At 41.8% G+C, this 20,405-nt stretch overlaps 1 protein-coding gene across 1 annotated transcript; it reads right to left on the reverse strand.

The window, feature by feature from the left end:
• Window positions 1–10,242: 10,242 nt before the first annotated feature.
• LOC126416407 (cuticle protein 64-like) lies at window positions 10,243–18,606 on the reverse strand. The gene is made up of 2 exons (XM_050084120.1): window positions 18,574–18,606; window positions 10,243–10,560 (listed from the first exon to the last, which is right to left on the reverse strand). The coding sequence occupies exons 1-2, from the start codon at window positions 18,583–18,585 to the stop codon at window positions 10,321–10,323; spliced, it is 252 nt and encodes an 83-aa protein (XP_049940077.1). The 5' UTR covers window positions 18,586–18,606; the 3' UTR covers window positions 10,243–10,320.
• Between the last annotated feature and the right edge of the window lie 1,799 nt (window positions 18,607–20,405).

Raw genomic sequence — 20,405 nt, forward strand, 5'->3', positions numbered from 1 at the left:
TCATGTCTCAAATCCTATAGATGTTTGAATTATGTGTGTTACTACATAATCCAAAATTTTCTTCTGAAAACTGTAAGGAGAAATGCCACTGAACTGTTAAAAGTACAATTTTAAGTAACAGTTTTGGCCACTATGCAGTGACAATGGTGCCTTAACAACGGTGAAATAAAGATTGTAACCAGATTATTATGGTTTTCATGAAATCAACAGCAGGTGTTCTTTAAGAACAGGGTATCGGAAACATGTCATGAAGCACTTGTTAACGATTGTGAAATAAATCCATGTTAGCCTGATCTTCAGTTTCTTCTTGTTTTCACGAATAGCTTGTAGAACAGTAATAAGAAATGATAAATCTTCTAGACTCGTTGTATCTGTAGAGCCGTAAATGGTATCTAGCAGATGTATTGATCCAGCAGCAGCTGGTAGGTCGAGTCTATTTATCCACCACTGCACCTGTGATTCTGCGTGCAAAGAACAGGATTCGTTACCGGGTTATTTGGTAACCGTGATAGCGTTACGGAGATGTTTAATAAACTCAAGTGGCAGACTCTGCAAGAGAGGCGCTCTGCATCGCGGTGTAACTTGCTCGCCAGGTTTCGAGAGGGTTCGTTTCTGGATGAGGTATCGAATATATTGCTTCCCCCTACTTATACCTCCCGAGGAGATCACGAATGTAAAATTAGAGAGATTAGAGCGCGCACGGAGGCTTTCAGACAGTCGTTCTTCCCGCGAACCATACGCGACTGGAACAGGAAAGGGAGGTAATGACAGTGGCACGTAAAGTGCCCTCCGCCACACACCGTTGGGTGGCTTGCGGAGTATCAATGTAGATGTAGATGTAGATGTAGATACTTTTTACTATTAACGTGGGAAAAAGCCGAGAAATCCGAATTGTATAATCATCTGCAGTTATTTGCTCATCACCACTGAGTTGCATACAATAGTTCCTAGGCAAATACAACCATGTATTCTCAAACAGAAAAATCATTTTACAATACTGATTAACAGTGATTGCATTAATGACCAGAAGCTTTACAGATGTCAGAGTGCGTGTAACACTCGCAGTAGTTCATATTATTAATAACATGTAAGCATCATGTGGGTCTGATGAGGAATTCATTAACTGAGTAGATGGAGATGGACTCCAATAAATTCCTTAGGGTTTTATTCTATTGAATTTTATTAGTGGTTAACCTTCGTATGTCTCACAAGTTATTGGAAATGAGTGTTGCTTTCTAAATCAAAGTAATTAACCTGAGAATCCCATACGTTCAGTAAGAGCTATGGAATACTTGAGCAACATTGTACACATCTCTTACTAAGGTATCAATTACTCTTAATGTTATATGCTCCTCATCACATCTGGTTCTGCCAGCCTTCTCCTTCATTGTACGCAAGACTGTCTTCATTTAGTTATCTGGTGAGATTATATTTTGCTCATAATGCTTTTTCTTTGATGTTCTTATTACTACCTTTAATACTTTGTAGAATGTCTTATAATGAGTTATAGCAACAAATAACTGTGCTGTTTCTAACTGGCAGAAGGGGTTGCCTTTCTGTCTTACGTTATACATTTATTTCTTGAGTAATCCAAGGCTTCTTTGTAGACTCTGATTTAGTCTAGGTTAGTTTTGGGGAAAATAGTTTTCAAATAATTTAAGACCATTATTAATCAAAGTATTCTTTTCGTGCCATGGAAACTGTATTATTGAGGAGTTTGATAAAATACAATCAATTTTTGGCTTACTGGATCTCCTATTGAACTCAGACTTAGTAGACTTTGCATCCTGTTTAATACTCATATTAAAATTTAACAAAAACAACTGCGAGGGCAGAGACTATTGGTTATGTAATATAATTTAGTCCATTAGACTTTTGAGTATAGATATATATCAATGGCTGTTTTTGAGCAATTTTCTAACCCACCTGAGAAGTTTTCATTTGGATTTAATTTAAATGATAGTATTAGTGATTGTAATAACTTCTTATTTGAGGAGTTTTTAGAAAATCTACATTAAAATCGTCATTAAACTCTACTCATCTATTTGTCGCTGTTTATTCGGCCAATAGAGCACAAAGGTGATGTATGAACACATTAAATTTGCATTATTTGGTACACACGTACTATTGTGAACAAAATATTGTGAAATTATATTTCTGTTGCACAAGCTTTCAAATACAGTCCAATACAAAATTTATGATGGTTTCTGGTGAATGTGACAACTCCTCCTTTCTCCATTTCTGCTGAAGTGATATACTAACATAATTTCTGTAACACGTAATCTACACATTATACAGAGAGGTCCAAAAATGTATCCACTGTTTAAAAGTCCATAACTTGCAAACTAATTGACGGAGTCGTCTCATTTTTGGTGAAAGTGTAGCCTAAAGTCCAACTTAAAGATATCGCTGTAGGTTTTCGAAATGGTCACCATTAACATCCACACACAAACGATGTCGCCGAATGCAGCACGAACTACTGACTGCAACGTGTTCAGTTGGATATTTGCACATGAATGTACGATGGATTCTCGAAGTTCATCCAGTGTGCGTGGCTTTCGTCGATAATTGACGTCCTTTAGTGTTCCCTACAGGTAAAAGTCCCGAGGAGTTAGGTCTGGGGAACGTGGTGGATACTCCACAGCACCTCCACGGCCTATCCATCTTCCTGGTAGATTTTCGTCGAGATACGCCCTAACACGATTTTGGTAGAGGGCTGCGGCACCATCTTGTTGAAAGTAAACTCTTCCGTCTCTATACATGTCTCGGATGGCAGGTAAAATGGATGTCGGAAACTTCTGAAGGTACACCTCACCGGTAACTGTGCCGTCAAAGAAGAATGGCCCAATCAAGCCCCGGTAAGACAACCCACAACCCACATTTACTCCTGGTAAATTCACGGCTTTGTGTACATGGACGTTCGGATTTTCGGCGGCCAGTAGATGCAACTGTGGCGATTTACTGTACCATTGAGTTTGAACGGTGCCTCATCAGACCACACAATCATCTCTGCAAACTCTTCATCTTTGCGCACCATGTTAGTAAACCACTCGCAGTACTCAATTCTACTATCTGGGTCGTCCTCGTTCATTGCGTGTAGCAGTCGTGGGATGTAGCACTTCCACTCTGCTGTCTTCAAAATTCGCCGAACACTTGAGCGACTCACTCCTATTTCACGGGCACACTGTCTCACAGACTTCTGTGGTGAGCGAGTGAATTGTTTGACACGACGGGAGTCAGCTGGACTTGTTACTGTTACAGGTCGTCCAGATCGTTGTTTGTGTGCATCTTTAACACAACCTTCGGCTTCAAATTTGTATCGAATGCGACGAATCGTTAAACGTGTCGGTGGCTCTGTTTGCTACTCATTTCGCCATTGCCGTTGAACCTCATTAATGTTTTCGTACTTAAAATACCACTTCAAAACTGACTTCCTTGCGCCAGCCACGTTTACTCGAGTAACTAGGTGCAAGTAAGAACAAAACTCTGCCTACCTGGCTACTGTCACCTGACAAAACAAGACAACGAAATACAACGCTTGTGTGGCGATTGCCGGAACTACAAACTATTGCACTACCAAAGATGAGACAACTCCGTCACTTAGTTTGCCAGTTATGGACTTTTAAACAGTGGATACATTTTTTTGGACTCCTCTGTATATCAGTATTCAATAAATTACTGAAAGATATAAGAATGTGTAACAATAAATATAGTTTAACAGTGTATATTGCCTTTGCAACAAATAGTCACCAAAATGAGCCATTTACCTTAATAGGCAAATGTGGAACGTAAGTTGACAAATTCAGTAACTACGCAATCCACTAGCAAAAAATGCAATGACCTAAATCGTATGAGTTGATTCTGGAACTCAGTGGATAATGGTTCGGATTGCGTGATCAAGACATGAGGTCGTAACTAGCTTGAAGTTCACTAGAAACACAAGTATCACGCATGTAACCAAAATATCATCTGTGCAAATCACCACAAGTTCACAACACGGAATTAACGAATAATAGCCGTCGCGATTCAGACTCCATGTGCATAAACTGACTGCAACACTTTGCGTATTAGCAACCACTCCGAATATATTGAACAGCCTTAACCAAAATTACCAATTGCAGCTGCTGCCACAGAGCTGCATCTGCCTCACATGTCCTAAATATTTGCCGTATGTATTCCACTCTCTGTCTTCCTCTACAGTGTTTTCTTTCTACAGCTCCCTCTTTCCGTGGACGTTATACCCTGATGGCTTAACAGATATTCTGCCATTCTCCATATATTTCTTTTTTCTCCGGCTCAGCGCAGAACCTCGTCATTCCTTTCCTATCAGTCCACTTAATTTTCAACGGTCGTCTGTACTACAACACCTAGAACACTTCATATCTATTCTGTTCCAGTTCTCCCACAGTCCATGTTTCAGTACCATACAAAATGATGTCCTCCAAACGTACATTCTCAGAAATTTCTTCCTCAAAATGAGGCCTATGTTTGATACTTGTAGACTTCTCTTGGCCAGGAATGCAGTGCTAGTCTGCTTTTGATGTCCTCCTTGCTCCGTCTGTGATGGGTTATTTTACTGCCTAGGTAGGGGAATTATCAACTTCAAATACTTCGTGACAATTAATCCTAGTGTTAAGTTTCTCGATTTTCTCATTTCTGCTACTTCTTATTCCTTTCGTCTTTCTCCGATTTACTCTCAATCCATATTCTGCATTGAGTAAACTGTGCATTCCATGTAGTAGATTTCGTAATTCTTCTTCACTTTCACTGAGGATAGCAATGTCACCAGCAAATTTTATCATTGATATCTTTTCACCTTGAGTTTTAATTCCACTCTTGAAATTTTGTTTTATTTCCATCAAAAATTGTTCAAATGGCTCTGAGCACTATGGGACTTAACTTCTGTGGTCATCAATGCCCTAGAACGTAGAACTAAGTAAACCTAACTAACCTAAGGACATCACACACAACCATGCCCGAGGCAGAATTCGAACCTGCGACCGTAGCGGTCGTGCGGGTCGAGACTGTAGCGCCTAGAACCGCTCTGCCACCTCGGCCGGCTTTATTTCCATCATTATTTCTTCGGTGTACAGATTGAACACTAGGGCGAACGGCTTCATGCCTATCTTACACTCTTTTTAATCTGAGCATATCGTTCTTGATTTTCCACTCATTATTTCCTCTTGTATTATGTGTCTCTCCGTATAGGTTACCCCTATTTTCCTCAGAACTTAGAGCATATTGTACTATTTTACATGGACGAATACTCTTTCCAGGTCGACAAACCCTATGAAAGTGTTTGATTTTTCTTTAGTCTTGCTCCTATTATCAACTGCTACGTCAGAAATGCCTCTCTGGTGCCTTTACCTTGCTATGGGGGCCATTCAAATGGGCTACGACGGGGCCTGTGGTTGTAACCAAGGCATCACGATCGGACCACCTGCAATCCCATACCTCGATGGCGTCTTGCAGTAGGATAACTTTGTCTCACAAGGCAGAACCTTGCTAAACACGCTTTAGGCCCATGATGGTAAGCACAAGTTGTTATCTTCATCACCAAATTCAGCTATTCTGGATCGGAGAAAGCAGAAGAGCGCGTGGAGCTGGTGCATAGTGGTCCGCAGTATACCTGAGTTACGTGAGGTGTGCGAAGCCGGCTGGTGTTACATAACCTCCGCGGACCTGCCAACCATTTGTCATATCAGTTCGACGCAGGATCACTGCTGTATTGCGTTGTGAACGTGGGCCAGTGAACTGTTAAACAGGTAGCCGTAATGTGTGGCCTGTCAATGTATACAGGGTGGTCCATTGATAGTGACCGGGCCAAATATATAACGAAATAAGCATCAAACGAAAAAAATACGAAGAACGAAACTCGTCTAGCTTGAAGGGTGAAACCAGATGGCGCTGTGGTTGGGCCGCCAGATGGCGTAGCCACAGTTCAAACGGATATCAACTGCGTTTTTTTAAATAGGAACCCCCATTTTTATTACATATTCGTATAGTACATAAAGAAATATAAATGTTTTAGTTGCACCACTTTTTTCGCTTTGTGATAGATGGCGCTGTAATAGTCACAAACGTATAAGTACGTGGTATCACGTAACACTCCGCCAGAGCGGACGGTATTTGCTTCGTGATACGTTATCTGTGTTAAAAAGGACCGTTTACCAATTGCGGAAAAGGTCGATATCGTGGTTATGTATGGCTATTGTGATCAAAATGCCCAACGGGCGTGTGCTATGTATGCTGCTCGGTATCCTGGACGACATCATCCAAGTGTCCGGACCGTTCGCCGGATAGTTACGTTATTTAAGGAAACAGGAAGTGTTCAGCCACATGTGAAACGTCAATTACGACCTGCAACAAATGATGATGCCCGAGTAGGTGTTTTAGCTGCTGTAGCGGCTAATCCGCACATCAGTAGCAGACAAATTGCGCGAGAATTGGGAATCTAGAAAACGTCGGTGTTGAGAATGCTACATCAACATCGACTGCAACCGTACCATATTTCTATGCACCAGGAATTGCATGGCGACGACTTTGAACGTCGTGTACAGCTCTGCCACTGGGCACAAGAGAAATTACGGGACGATGACAGATTTTTCCACGCGTTCTATTTAGCAACGAAGCGTCATTCACCATCAGCGATAAGGCAAACCGGCATAATATGCACAACTGGGCAACGGAAAATCCACGATGGCTGCGACAAGTGGAACATCAGTGACCTTGGCGGGTTAATGTATGGTGCGGCATTATGGGAGGAAGGATAATTGGTCCCCATTTAATCGATGGGAATCTAAACGGTGCAATGTATGCTGATTTCCTACGTTGTGTTCTACCGATGTTACTATAACATGTTTCACTGCATGACAGAATGGCGATGTACTTCCAACATGATGGATGTCCGGCACATATCTCGCGTGTGGTTGAAGCGGTATTGAATATCGTATTTCATGACAGGGGGATTGATCGTCGAAGCACCATACCATGGCCCGCACGTTCACCGGATCTGACGTCCCCGGATTTCTTTCTGTGGGGGAAGTTGAGGGATATTTGCTATTGCGATCCACCGACAACGCTTGACAACATGCGTCAGCGCATTGTCAACGCATGTGCGAACTTTACTGAAGGCGAACTACTCGCTGTTGAGAGGAATGTCGTCACACATATTGCCAAATGTATTGAGGTTGACGGACATCATTTTGAGCATTTATTGCATTAATGTGGTATTTACAGGTAATCACGCTGTAAGAGCATGCGTTCTCGGAAATGATAAGTTCACAAAGGTACAAGTATCACATTGGAACAACTGAAAAAAAAATGTTCAAACATACCTACGTTCTGCATTTTACTTTAAAAAACCTACCTGTTAGCAACTGTTCGTCTAATATTGTGAGCCATATGTTTGTGACTAGTGCAGCGCCATCTATCACAAAGCGAAAAATGCGGTCCAACTAAAACATTCATATTTCTTTACGTACTACACGAATGTGCAATAAAAAATGGGGGCTCCTACTAAAAGAAATACGCAGTTGATATCCGTTTGACCTATGACAGCGCCATCTAGTGGGTCAACCATAGCGCCATCTGGTTTTCCCCTTCAAGGTAGACAATTTTCGTTCTTCGTAGATTTTTCGCTTGACGCTTATTTCGTGAGATATTTGGCCGGTCACGATCAATGGACCACCCTGTATGTGGCACACCATTCACCCACAGATTTAAAACTGTGAACCTGTATTCATGTTTGAGCAGACAAGAATGTACTGGCAGCAGTGGGTCTGTGAGGGGGGCGTGGGTCTTGCTTGGGCAGCTAAGTCAAAGCTTCCAGGTTCATGTCTGGGTCTGAGGGACGGTCTTAATCAGCCAGGAAGTTTCAGATCATCGCACGCCCAACTGGAGAATAAGAGTTAATTGTAGAGAAAACAATTCGTTTGTATAATTCGTTAGAGGCTGTATCGATAGTAATGACTTCGACTGACGCCTCAGTTGCCTGCTTTGGTCAATCATCCACTTTTTTTCTGGGGGCCCAGTCCACGTGACCTAACACTTTTTTTAACCACAGTAGACCCACGTTCTCATTAAGAGAGAGTGTTTTATAGGACCATACGACTAGCAGATTTGTAGCCACTTCATCACAGAGTTATGTTAGATCTGTACCCAATCAATGCAGTATTTATGGCAGGTCGCTGAATATCTGTTTTCCTTTCTGTCTTCATGGTATAATTGTTCCTGAATAATATTGGTGGTTAATCGTAATTCTGTGTGATTATGTGATTTACTTTGAGTTAGTGAGGACTGGAAGTTGCACATGAGTTGAACGAATTTTATAATTTCGTAGAATTTATCGTGTTCCTTTTTTTAATACTTTTGCGCTTCCCATTTGTGTTCTGGTGTGATTACGAAGATGTGATTACATGTGATTTTATGATTCACGTCTGGAGTATTTCACACAAACTGAATGTTCGTGTACTGCGAACTAGAGTATATATAATAGGTTACTGACCATGTTATTAGCGGAAACCTTGGCTCCTTGTTGTATGAAACACATAACGCCAGTTTCTGATTCTAAAATACGTTATGTACTTTTGGACAGAGGGGCTCTTAATGGTAATGTTCTTACGACATAAAAAATCGTTAAATCAGCAAAGTGCACATTTTCTGATTCAGAGCGAGGGCTGTCACCCTCAGGTACCTTATCTAAAGAGATATTCTAGATTTCGGCCCTATTTAACGAGGCGTGTTTTTAAGTAAGTACCGTTTTGAAATTAAAAAGAGATGTGCTAAGATATCTCAATAATTTTATTTTTACATAAAAGCTAGTACCTTAATCTACTTTTCTATATAATTTCCGTCAATATTGAGGCACTTGTCATTACGTTGTACCAGTTTTTGATTACCCTCCTCATAGAAGTTTGCTGCCTGAGTTGTTAACCAATGCATCACCACTGTTTTGACTTCGGCATCGTCTTGAAGACGCTGACCGCCCAGGTGTTTCTTCAAGTGCAGGAACTGGGCGCAAGATCGGGTCTGTACGGAGGATGATCTAGAGTTTCCCATCGAAAAGATGTGATAAGATCTTTGTCTGATTCGCCACATGTGGACGGGCATTGTCTTGCAGCTAAACGATGCCCTTGCTCAACTTCCATGGACTGTTGCTTTGATTCTGGTGTGACATAGGCCACCCACGTTTCATCGTCCGTAACAATTTGGCTTAAGAAATCATCGCCGTCGTTGTGGTACCGTTCAAGTAAGGCCAATTCAACGTTTGGTTTTATGCACATCCGTCAATATTTTCGGTACCCAACGCGCGCAATTTTCGGTAATTAAAGTGCCCGGTCACAATGTCATACAAACACTACGAGAAACATTAGGAAAGTCATCCCGCAAGGAGGAAATCATAAAGCGTTTTCTCTCACCTTATTGTCCACTTCATGCACCAAACCTTCATTAACGACCGAAGGACGCTCACTCCGTTGTTCATCATGCACATTTGTGCGGCCATCTTTAAATGCTCTCACCCACTTTCTTACCATTCAATCACTCATAATCTATTCTCCGTAAACTGCACAGACCTCACGATGAATATCGATCGCTTTTAGGCCTTCAGCACTAAGACATAACAGCCCGTACTTCTCAGTCGGCGGGACTCATGATTATAGGAGGCATCTTAAACGCTCAGTACACAGCGTAAAAAAAGAAGAATCAGACTGTAATGGCGTCAATGCGTAGATTAACGTACAGACTTCCATGTAAAAATAAAATTATTGAGATATCTTAGCACGGTTTTTTTTTAAATTTCAAAACGGTTCTTACTTGAAGAAACACACCTCGTATACGACATTTTTGACATAGTGTTTACACTCCCAGTAATATACTCCAAAGTCTAAGACCCTCCATGTCGATATAAGAACAGTAAAGAAGGGTAACACAGTTTGACAGGGAAGTCTTCGGACATTTTTGTTGCACAGTCGCAATTAGACTCTCTCCAAACTTGACTATTTACCTTCAGCTTAAATAAAGATCTCCAGTATAGATTCATCTTATGAGCTATAGTTGCAGTTAGACTGCACTCTTAACTGCGGCGTTTTATCGACTGTTAACAGCATAGGAGGACTTGACATGTACATGTTAACTTCTGGTTTACTCGAGAAGAGCACTCCTTCATTCATAGGAAAGCACGATATTATGACATGCTACAATGGCGTTTTTAGAGAGAAAATGACAAAGAAACTCAGTATGTTATATTACAAAAAGGAGCTTTAATGAGGCCACAGCAACGAAGAAACACAATACAAGCTGGTTAGAGAGGAAGGCGCATCAGCCGTGGATGAGCTTTCCGTGAACACCGCCGAGGTAGCCATATCCGTAGCCGATGGCGGGTCCGGCGACAACTGCGGGGGCAGCGACGGCGGCGACTGCGGGGGCGGCGACCACAGCGGGGGCGGCGACGGCGGGGGCGGCCAGCAGTCCGGCCCCCAGGCCGAGGTATCCACGCTTCTCGCGGTGCAGCTCCTGCTGGCAGGACACCATCGCCACACACGCCACCAGCACGACCACCTGCGAAAGGTGACACGACACGGCTGTCACTCGATGACACCACAACATCGCAGCTTCTCTAATGGCCTCTGCAAAGATCCGCAATGACGGATGATGTATGTGCCGAATAATGTAACTCATTAATTGGGTTAACAAACCATCTGGGTCCTCCCAGTGGTCTCTGTGAAATGGAACTACCTTCCCATTTCTATTCTTCCCATTACTATGTGCAGATCTTAGTGTCTACTTTCGGTTTTATGAAAATTATGTGCAGATCTTAATTACACATTTTACTATATGCAGATCTTAGTGTCTACTTTCGGTTTTATGCCAATTGTTAATCAAATCTTAATTATGCTTTTTCTAGTGTGACAGAATTATTGATATCAATTTTAGTGGAATTACTTATGTTAATTTTAGTGGTTAAGTCATTAATCTTCTATTTCCAAAGATGTTAGTGTTTTGTAACTTGTTTGTTCTTTGGGGGAGATGTGTTTTGGAGGGAAGTTGGAACGGCAGTTGAATGCACGTGGCAGGCGTGGATGGAACGATTGGACAATGAAACAGTTTTGTATTTTTCGTGAATAATCATCGATGACTCAATAATTCTGCAGTTTATTATTGCAACATACACATATAGGAAGATCAGCTGCAGTAAGACCAAGGATTCTCTTTCCTAGCGAAGAAATCTATATCCGAAGCAAATTAAGTATTCCCTAACCAGCAACAGAGAACCGTATGCTTAATTCGGTAAGTGCCGATATTGCTATTCGATGCAATCTTTAACATCGATAGTAATTGGAATGCTTTCCAAAGTAGCGGGAACATTTCATCTGGAGCCCATGTGTCATGCCAGGAGAATAGAGGCATAACAAAATCTGGAACTGGTCTAGGGTACCAGAACAATAGAGGAAGGGTTTGTTTCGTTTTTAACATCTTATCGAGTGAAATGTTGTTCCACATTACAAGCAGCAATATGGAGAAGCTGAAATGCTAAAATTGATCACTAGAATTGAAACCAAACCAGTAAAAAAAAAAAAAAAAAAAAAAAAAAAAAAAAAAAAAAAAAAAAAAAAGCGTCTTCATATTTCACTGACGAAATGTGTAATAACTACAGAAACCTAATTCGTTTTTTTTTAATTTATGTAATGGCCACCTACATAACCACAAATGTGGCTAAGAATTATTGAAAATTGTAGCACACTACAGCAAAATAGCACGGCAGCAGTATAACCATTTTCAGTCAGCAAGCTCACTCACTGCCCTTGCTTCATCTCAGCCCATACATGAAATATTGGCTTCAGTTAGATACTGGCGCAAAACCAACAATTCCTGGTACAAATCTCGGTCTTTTCTGTGTGGAGGTAGAAGGGGTATTAAACGATAACGCCGATCTATAGTCCCATCTTTGTGCTCATTCGATTATCTTGTAAGCTAAGCACATTATGTATCCTCTTGGGTTTATCAGATGCTGGACCAGTGCTTCCCTAGGCATCCTTTGGTATTGTTAATCCAGGAGTCTCTTTTGCCCTCTACATGAGTGGACGCTCAGTGACCTTCATTTGGACCCCAGGTCATGTTGGGATACTAGGCAATGAACATCTTGGCCACCAGTAAACCATCTCTGGACATTGGCCTCCCGGAGACCGATTTGCGAGCAGTCTTCCGCCGCAAAGTTTTCGCGCTTTGTGACATTGAATGGAGCAACCTGACCACACTAAACAAACTCCGTGCTCTCAAGGAGACGACGAATGTGTGGCGGATGATCCATGCGAGCCACTCGCAGGGAATCAGTTTTCCTTTGTCGGTTCCGCATTGGCCACACCTGGATGACGCAGAGCTATTTACTGCGCCGTGAGGACCCGCCTCTATGTCGCTGCGGGTCGTCTTTGACAATGGTCCACATTTTGTTGGCCTGTTCCCTTTTAACTATGCTCAGGCAGACGTTTGCGCTGCCTGATTCGCTCCCTGCCCTTTTAACAGATGACACTGCCATTGCAGGCTTAGTTTTGCGTTTTATTCGGGCAGGGGGCTTTTATCACTTGATCTAAGTGTTTGTTGTGTTTTTTGTGCTGAGTCTGGCCTTTGGCCTATGATTTTAGACTGTTTTTTTAGTGTGTTTCTAGGTGGCTGGCTTTTCCTTTTCTGTCTCTGTCGTCGGCCAACCACTGTCACACTCTGTGTGATTTTAATTCCTTTTGTCTGGTTTCTGTCTGAGTCTTTCTTGTCCTGTGTCGTCTCTTGTCATCTCCATTGTTCGTTTTTGTTCTTTGTGGGTGTTTGAAGTTTTTGGAAAAAGGGACAGATGGCCCTAGCAGTCTGGTCCCTTCAATCCCACAAACCAACCACCCAACTATCAGATGCTGGAAGACACCCAGATACACAAAACGTATAGAGATAGGGTTTTATCTCAATGTGCTGAGAATTACCTCAGGCTTCACGGGATGTGTAAAAGAGACTAGGCACCGGAAAATACCTAAATAAGATTTCGTCACTGCGACGATATTTCAGTCACTAGGAACTTAACCTCTTTTTCAATGAAGACGATTGAAACGGCCCAGCTCTCGATCGCGTATACTCCCTATGCTATGTTTGTCAGACTTATTGTTCCAATGTGAACACCGCCACATCTGATTAGAACTAAAATCTAAATAATAACAGCTTTTATTTTAGTTACAACAGAATTCTAAATATTTCAACAGATAGCAGGCCATACGGTCCATCACTCCACTACAATTTTTTCTGTGTCTTTGGTCCAGAATGCATTTGAATTAGACATTCTCTACTCTCATGAACTCAGTTTAGAATGTGAGATGAGTGCTGCACTGAAATTTTTTAAGGCGTTTCTATAAATATATTTCAAAGTAAAATGAGCGCTCTAATAGTGTAATTTATACGAAAACTAATGTTTCCTGTCTGATTTGTTTGGGTGAAATTAATTTTTCCCCGCATTAGAGAGAAAACACATTTTTAACGCTGTGTCATTCTTCACTGTACAACTGTTACTATATTGATAACAGTGAACTCAATAGATTCTTACTATCTGCTTGCTAATCTTCTCGTGCATCTAGAATTTTCTGCCGAATTAAGCTATTTCTTATTTATATCACGCATATTACGAGTATGTTGACATCCTTGCTGTTAACTGATCGCCAGTCTTTAACATAATCATGTTTTTGATAGTAGTATGAGCAAATACGTTTCCAGTGCAGTCTTATTGAGGGTATTGTTCAGCGTTTCAGCAAGCAAATACTTTGCATCCATGTATTGTGAAAGGAGACGTGAAACAGATGAAATAATTTTCTCTTAATTTGAAAAAACACTTTTAATGCCTGAACCACACGTTTTTCCTGTCCTTATACAATCAAACACGATAACTAGTTTCGGTTGATTTCTACAACCATCTTCAAATCGCCCAAACGGCAAAAATGTGGTGAATGTGCAGTAAAAACTATCATCGTTAGCCGTAATCGTGCAGTTACATACATTCGTATTGTGGACCAACAAAACTACGACAAATTGTAGTTACAAACTTATAGTGAGAGAGTCAGTTTGCAAACCATAATCTTGCAAGGTGACGGCAATGACGAATGTGAAAAGCCAGTTGCGTTAGTAAAAATTGTATCAGGAATCCATTATTTGCAATTTTACAGCAGCTGTTATAGTGTGGTATAAAATAGTCATCTTCATAAAATTTTCACAAGTTTGAGAATAAAAGACAAATTCCAGAAGCGCACCCACGACCAGACGTCGATTTGGGTCACTCCTTCGTAAGTCAGGCTTTGGAATAGCCGACAATTGAAACCGTTGCATATACTATTCTCACTACAATACCTGCTGTACAATTGCAAATAGTGGGGATTTGATGGAATTTTTACTGATGCAGCTGGGCATTTCTCTGTTACTGTCACCTTGCGAGATTATGGTTTACGACCTGGGTCGCTCTCGATGAAGTTTTTAACTACATAACGTCATAGCGTTGTTGGCGCACGATACGAATACTTGTAACTCCGTGACTACAGCCAATGACGATACTTATACTACATATTCGCCGCTTTTTATGATTTGGACCATGTGAAGATGGTTGTAGGAAGCAACCGGAACTAGTTATCATGCTTTATTTGTATTACGACAGAAAAGTGCTGTCCAAGCGTTAACATTTCTTTTTTTAAATTAAAGAGTTTTGATTTAATAAATTACTTTAAGATCGCCGGCTCTCCCTGATTTCACTAAAAATTTCGCTAAAAATGTATTTTATTGGTGTTTACATAAACACCCTACGGACACTTTCATCTAAAGATCATGCACTGAATAACCCACGATGAAGTGATTTAATCCGAAACCGATTACACTCCCCAACTAACCAGAGGCTCAAACATTCATGTGCACTGATGAGTATTTCACATTGATTCTACGAGCACAACAACAGTCGTTCCCTCCTCTTTCAGAATACAGCAATCCCATTACTCTTGGAAGGATGCTGACGCCAATGTAGTTATATTTTAAGTAACTGCTTAATTAGGTCACCAGCTACTGAATGGAAGACATGTTTAGTACATCGAGACATGTTTAGTGCATCATTAAATATAACACATGAAATGTAGCTTCGCGGTAAGGTACTTTTAATTAAAATACTCATAAAGCCTGATCTGTAGAGTGACGGTGACTGTCAGCATTACATCCACTGAAAGCATCTGTAGTGAAACTCATTCTATTTTTAAGTTATGGGCTAATGCTGTTACAAACTTTTTAAACGTCAAAATTCTCTTGTTACGAAGACTGAGTTAATGCACTTACATAAATGTGGTCATAGTCGTTTTTTTACTTTATTATCTTCTGTATGTTTGCTACCCTACACTAGGAGCTACAATAATACCAGAACAGCAGTCGATATGTTATTTCGTTTTTCCCTGTAATTAGCTACTATGAGGCAATTTCTCCGTACCATGCGGTTATTGTACAGTTAAAGATCAAAGACGGTGAATATGTCATTTATCAGTAACAGAGGCTAGACTGTATCTACATTATCACATAGGAGTTTCGTTTAAGAATCTTTTCCGAGACAGTCAGTTTCTCTGTAGATCATAATACTAAAAACTAGACTCCCGTATAAACTCTGAAATACCAATCGTAAGACTGACGGTAATCAAGAATAAAGCTTGTGACAGCAGTTAATCAAATCAAGCCAGGAAACACAGACAACTAGAAAAGCACAGCATTCGGCCTCCATATATGTACTATAACCCGTTTTCAGTGTGCTTGCTCGATGCTATGCTGCCTCCCCGGATCGGATCCCACTTTCTTACACAACTAATCACGACGTACTTACTGTAAACATCACACTAAACAGTACCGCGTAATTATCTAGGAAGGCGAGCTCAATAATTTCGTGAACTTTCAACCTGGAAATCACACCACTTTCATCGAATAAAGTACCACAGATGTTAAGACAATGGGCTTGAACTTTCATACTTTGCCCCCGTCAGATTCTCTTGACATAGCTTCACGTACATGATGAGAAAATTTCTGTGCATCCTACAGCAATTTAATTTCTAATCCACGCTTACCCAATTCAGGTTAATGATTCATCTCCACAGATCCTAAAAATAAATAAATAAGACTATGATGTTTTTCTTCCCTACTATGAATTGGTTATCTCAAGTGAAAAATAATCCGAATATCAAAGTCGTTAGCTCCTGATTTTCATTCTGTGTGTGGTGCATATTAACGAAATGTGGGATGTATTGTTAGGCATAGTAACTATAGAATGAATCGAGGACATGTCTGTAATTCTCGGTCAGCTATTTTATTTTGGATTCTTCAATTACCTTTATTGTGAAACCTCATCTGTTTTCTAAAAAAAGATAACAATGTTTCCACAAGAGACTTAAAAGGAATAATTGCTCGTCATGGTGAGAAATGTCACAGTCTCGATGAACGGAAAAAATTCTGAAAAATGGGCAGTGTCGGAATGTAACTTAAATTATCAAGATATGCTATGGAATGAGTTAGAAGAAATGATGGATGTATCGAAGAACTTCAGAGTACCAACTCAAACTCCAATTAGGAAACATGTTAATTCCTCCAACATACATCTTGGAAGAATAGTAATTAAAAGTTTGGCTTACAAAAAGGGGATACTGACCATGTTTCTTGACACGGGCCATCCTCGATTTTAATGTAAATAATTATGTAGTCCAGTCTGATATACCAAACATTTCACATCTATCTCTGTACTGTTCCCACTAGCAGTACACAAATGAGAATCTGGCATTGTCCGCTGAGCGAAGCATTGTATCTGCCAATTCTTAAGTAGTAAACTTTCCCAGGCGATAAACCCAGCCTACTTTTAGAAACAACTTGAGTGCAATCCTAATTGAAGTTAAGAAGGTATTTTGACGTTCTTAGACACAATACTGTCCCTATCATGAATTCAGAGAACCCCCAGGAATGAGCGTGCAAAATGAGGGGGAGCAGATGCAAGAAGCCTATATCGGCGTCCTAGGCAAGCTCCTAGCGGAAGGGGTTTGCGATTTCATTTCTCCGACCTGTAATAAAGTATCACGTGGTTATCTGGGTCCTATGTGTGACTGCGCTGACAACTTGTACAGTGTAGTGTTTGGTTTGTGCTTTTATTTACGATGGGAATGGTGCCGGCAAATACCCTACTCAAAAATTGTTCAAATGGCTCTAAGCACTATGGGACTTATCATCGGAGGTCATCAGTCCCCTAGACTTAGAACTACCTATGCCTAACTAACCGAATGGCATCACACACATCCATGCTCGAGGCAGGATTCGAACCTGCGATCGTATCAGCAGCGCGGTTCCGGACTGAAGCGCCTAGAACCGCTCGGCCTCATCGGCCGGCTACCCTCCTCATCTCGAGTGTTCCAAGGGGGCTGCCTATCTTAACGCACCATTAGAGTGACGGATCACCATCGACGATGTCAGATGCACTCACTTCATGAGAAACTGCCGTGAGGTTGTAATTTAATCCAGGACATTGACGCAAATACGCCATCACCTCCCTTCCGCTTGGTGGCCAAATACTAACAGTGAAAATGTTTCACCACTAGGATTCGAGCACCACTGCATAAGCGTCCATTAATGACCTCGGCTACAGGGGCGTGCATACAGCTCTACACCACATGTGAATTTCACACTTTCATGTGACTTTTTAGTAGATAGAGAATTTAAACTTCGTATTTGGTACTTGTTGCATAACTACAAATTTGCGAAAAGGAAACGACAGTGCGATACCCAACTTTTGAAACATCCGTTGCAGTACGAGATTTTTTGGTAATGTGTTAATACATTTATGGTTTGATAAGCATAATGCTTTTGCCGCACAGAATAAATTCATCCGTTCCAAAACCATCAGCAAAACGCTAGGTGTATTTAAAATTATGAACAAATTATGACAACCTTAGGGACAATGTATAAATACATATCACAGTTCAATTTCGGATATTTTTGGTAGGAAAAAGAGAATGAACACAAATTTTATGTCGCCACGAAAAACGTACGGCTGTGGCGGTTGCCTCCACTCATGACAGACTCGCAAGTTCGGATCTAAAACGTCAGATGCCAACTAATTCAAACCAGACTACCGTGAATTATGTGTTTCGTGCTCGGTTACGGAGTACAGATGTAGGTGGAGGAGGCTTGGAATGTAATATCGCCCTTACCTAAATAAGACATTCGTCCCATAAAAGAAATCTTTCATCATCATGGTTTTCGCATCCCTCGTTATAGGGTATCACAAGTCCAAATGGCTCTGAACACTATGGGACTTAACATCGGAGGTCATCAGTCCCCTAGACTTAGAACTACCTAAACCTAACTAACCTAAGGACATCACACACATCCATGCCCGAGGCAGGATTCGAACCTGTGACCGTAGCAGCAGCGCGGTTCCGGACTGAAGCGCCTAGAACCGCTCGGCCCACAAAGCCCGGCAACTCAAGTCCTTGAGTGACTTAAATCTATTGGTAATAGTTGCGTCTCCTACTGAGGACGGGAGCTACTTACCAAGAACTTCATGTTGCTATGGAGAAAATTGCTACTGTCGCAACTGACTGTAGCCGCAGTCTGAAGGGGGCCGTCTTTTATATCCGCTGTTTCTCTGGGCGGTGGTCACCGCCACAGCGGGCGACCTTCCGCGGCAACTGTATTCGCTCCTAGAACTGGTCTCTCTCTAGGTCGCGTATATCACCTACGGTCACTGGCGGCGTTCTCCTTTCACCCTACAGAAAGTCTTCCCGCATTCGAAATCGAAAAAACAAAATACTATTGGCTCTTTCTCATTTGTTACATTACATTACAGGAGCACTAAAACCGCCATTGGTTTCTTCACTGCGACTTTATTACACTTCTTTCGCTGTCAGTCAACGTAATTGTCGCTTATCTGATTTTAAGTCAGACTACTACATTCAAACACTCTCTGACGTATTGTCGCAGATTCACTACGTGATCAATAGTATCCGGAAACCCCCAGAAACATACGTTTTTCACATTAGGTGCATTGTGCTGCCACCTACTGCCAGGTACTCCGTATCAGCGACCTCAGTAGTCATTAGACATCCTGAGAGAGCGGAATGTGGCACTCTGCGGAACTCTCGGGCTTCGAACGTGCTCTGGTGATTGGGTGTTATTTGCGTCTTACGGCTGTACGCTAGATTTCCACACTCTTAAACATCCCTAGGTCCACTGATTCCGATGTGATAGTGAAGTGGAAACGTGAAGGGTCACGTACAGCACAAAAGAGTACAGACCGACGTCGTCTATTGACTGACAGAGACCGCCGACAGTTGAAGAGGGTCGTAATGTGTAATAGCCAGACATCTATCCAGACCATCACACAGGAATTTCAAACTGCACCAGGATCCACTGCAAGTACTATGACAGTTAAGCGGGAGGTGAGAAAACTTGGATTTCATGGTCGAGCGGCTGCTCATAAGCCACACATCACGCCGGCAAATGCCAAACTACTCCTCGCTTGGTGTATGGAGCGTAAACATTACACGATTGAACAGTGGAAAAATGTTGTGTGTAGTGACGTATCTCGGTACACAGTGGGGCGATCCGATGGCAGGATGTGGGAAGGTCGAATGCCCGGTGAACGTCATCTGCCAGCGTGTGTAGTGCCAACATTAAAATTCGGAGGCTGTGGTTTTATGTGTGGTCGTGTTTTTCATGGACGGGGGCTTGCACCCCTCGTTGGTTTGCGTGCTACTATCACAGCACAGGCCTTCATTGAAGTTTAAAGCACCTTCTTGTTTCCCACTGTTGAAGAACAATTCGGGGACGACGATTGCATCTTTCAACACGATCTATCACCTGCTCAAAATGCACGGCCTGTGGCTGAGTGTTTACACTACAATAACATCCCTGTAATGGACTGTCCTGTACAGAGTCCTGACCTGAGTCCTACAAAGCCCTGTGGAATGTTTTGGAACGCCGAATTCGTCCCAGGCCTCACCGACCGACATCGATATCTCTACTGAGTGCAGCACTCCGTGAACAATGGGCTGCCATTCTCCAAGAAACCTTCCAGCACCTGATTGGACGTATGCCTGCGAGAGTGGAAGCTGTTATAAAGGTTGGCCAACACCATATTGAATTCCAGCATTACCGAAGGAGGGAACCACTAACTTGTGAGTCATTTTCAGCCAGCTGTCCGGATACTTTTGATCACATAGTGTATGTACTGTGGTCGAGACGATTCAGGAAGATGAAAGAAGGTAGTTCGTTTGCCTCTCTCTGCTTGAGAGCTGCATACAGTGGTGAACGAAAACGTTACGGGCAGTACTTATATCGCCGCTGAATGCCATCTAGTGGTATTTCGGCCACATGATGCGGCA

The sequence above is a fragment of the Schistocerca serialis genome, chromosome 8 (genome assembly GCF_023864345.2).
Source record: "Schistocerca serialis cubense isolate TAMUIC-IGC-003099 chromosome 8, iqSchSeri2.2, whole genome shotgun sequence".
Taxonomy (NCBI): domain Eukaryota; kingdom Metazoa; phylum Arthropoda; class Insecta; order Orthoptera; family Acrididae; genus Schistocerca; species Schistocerca serialis.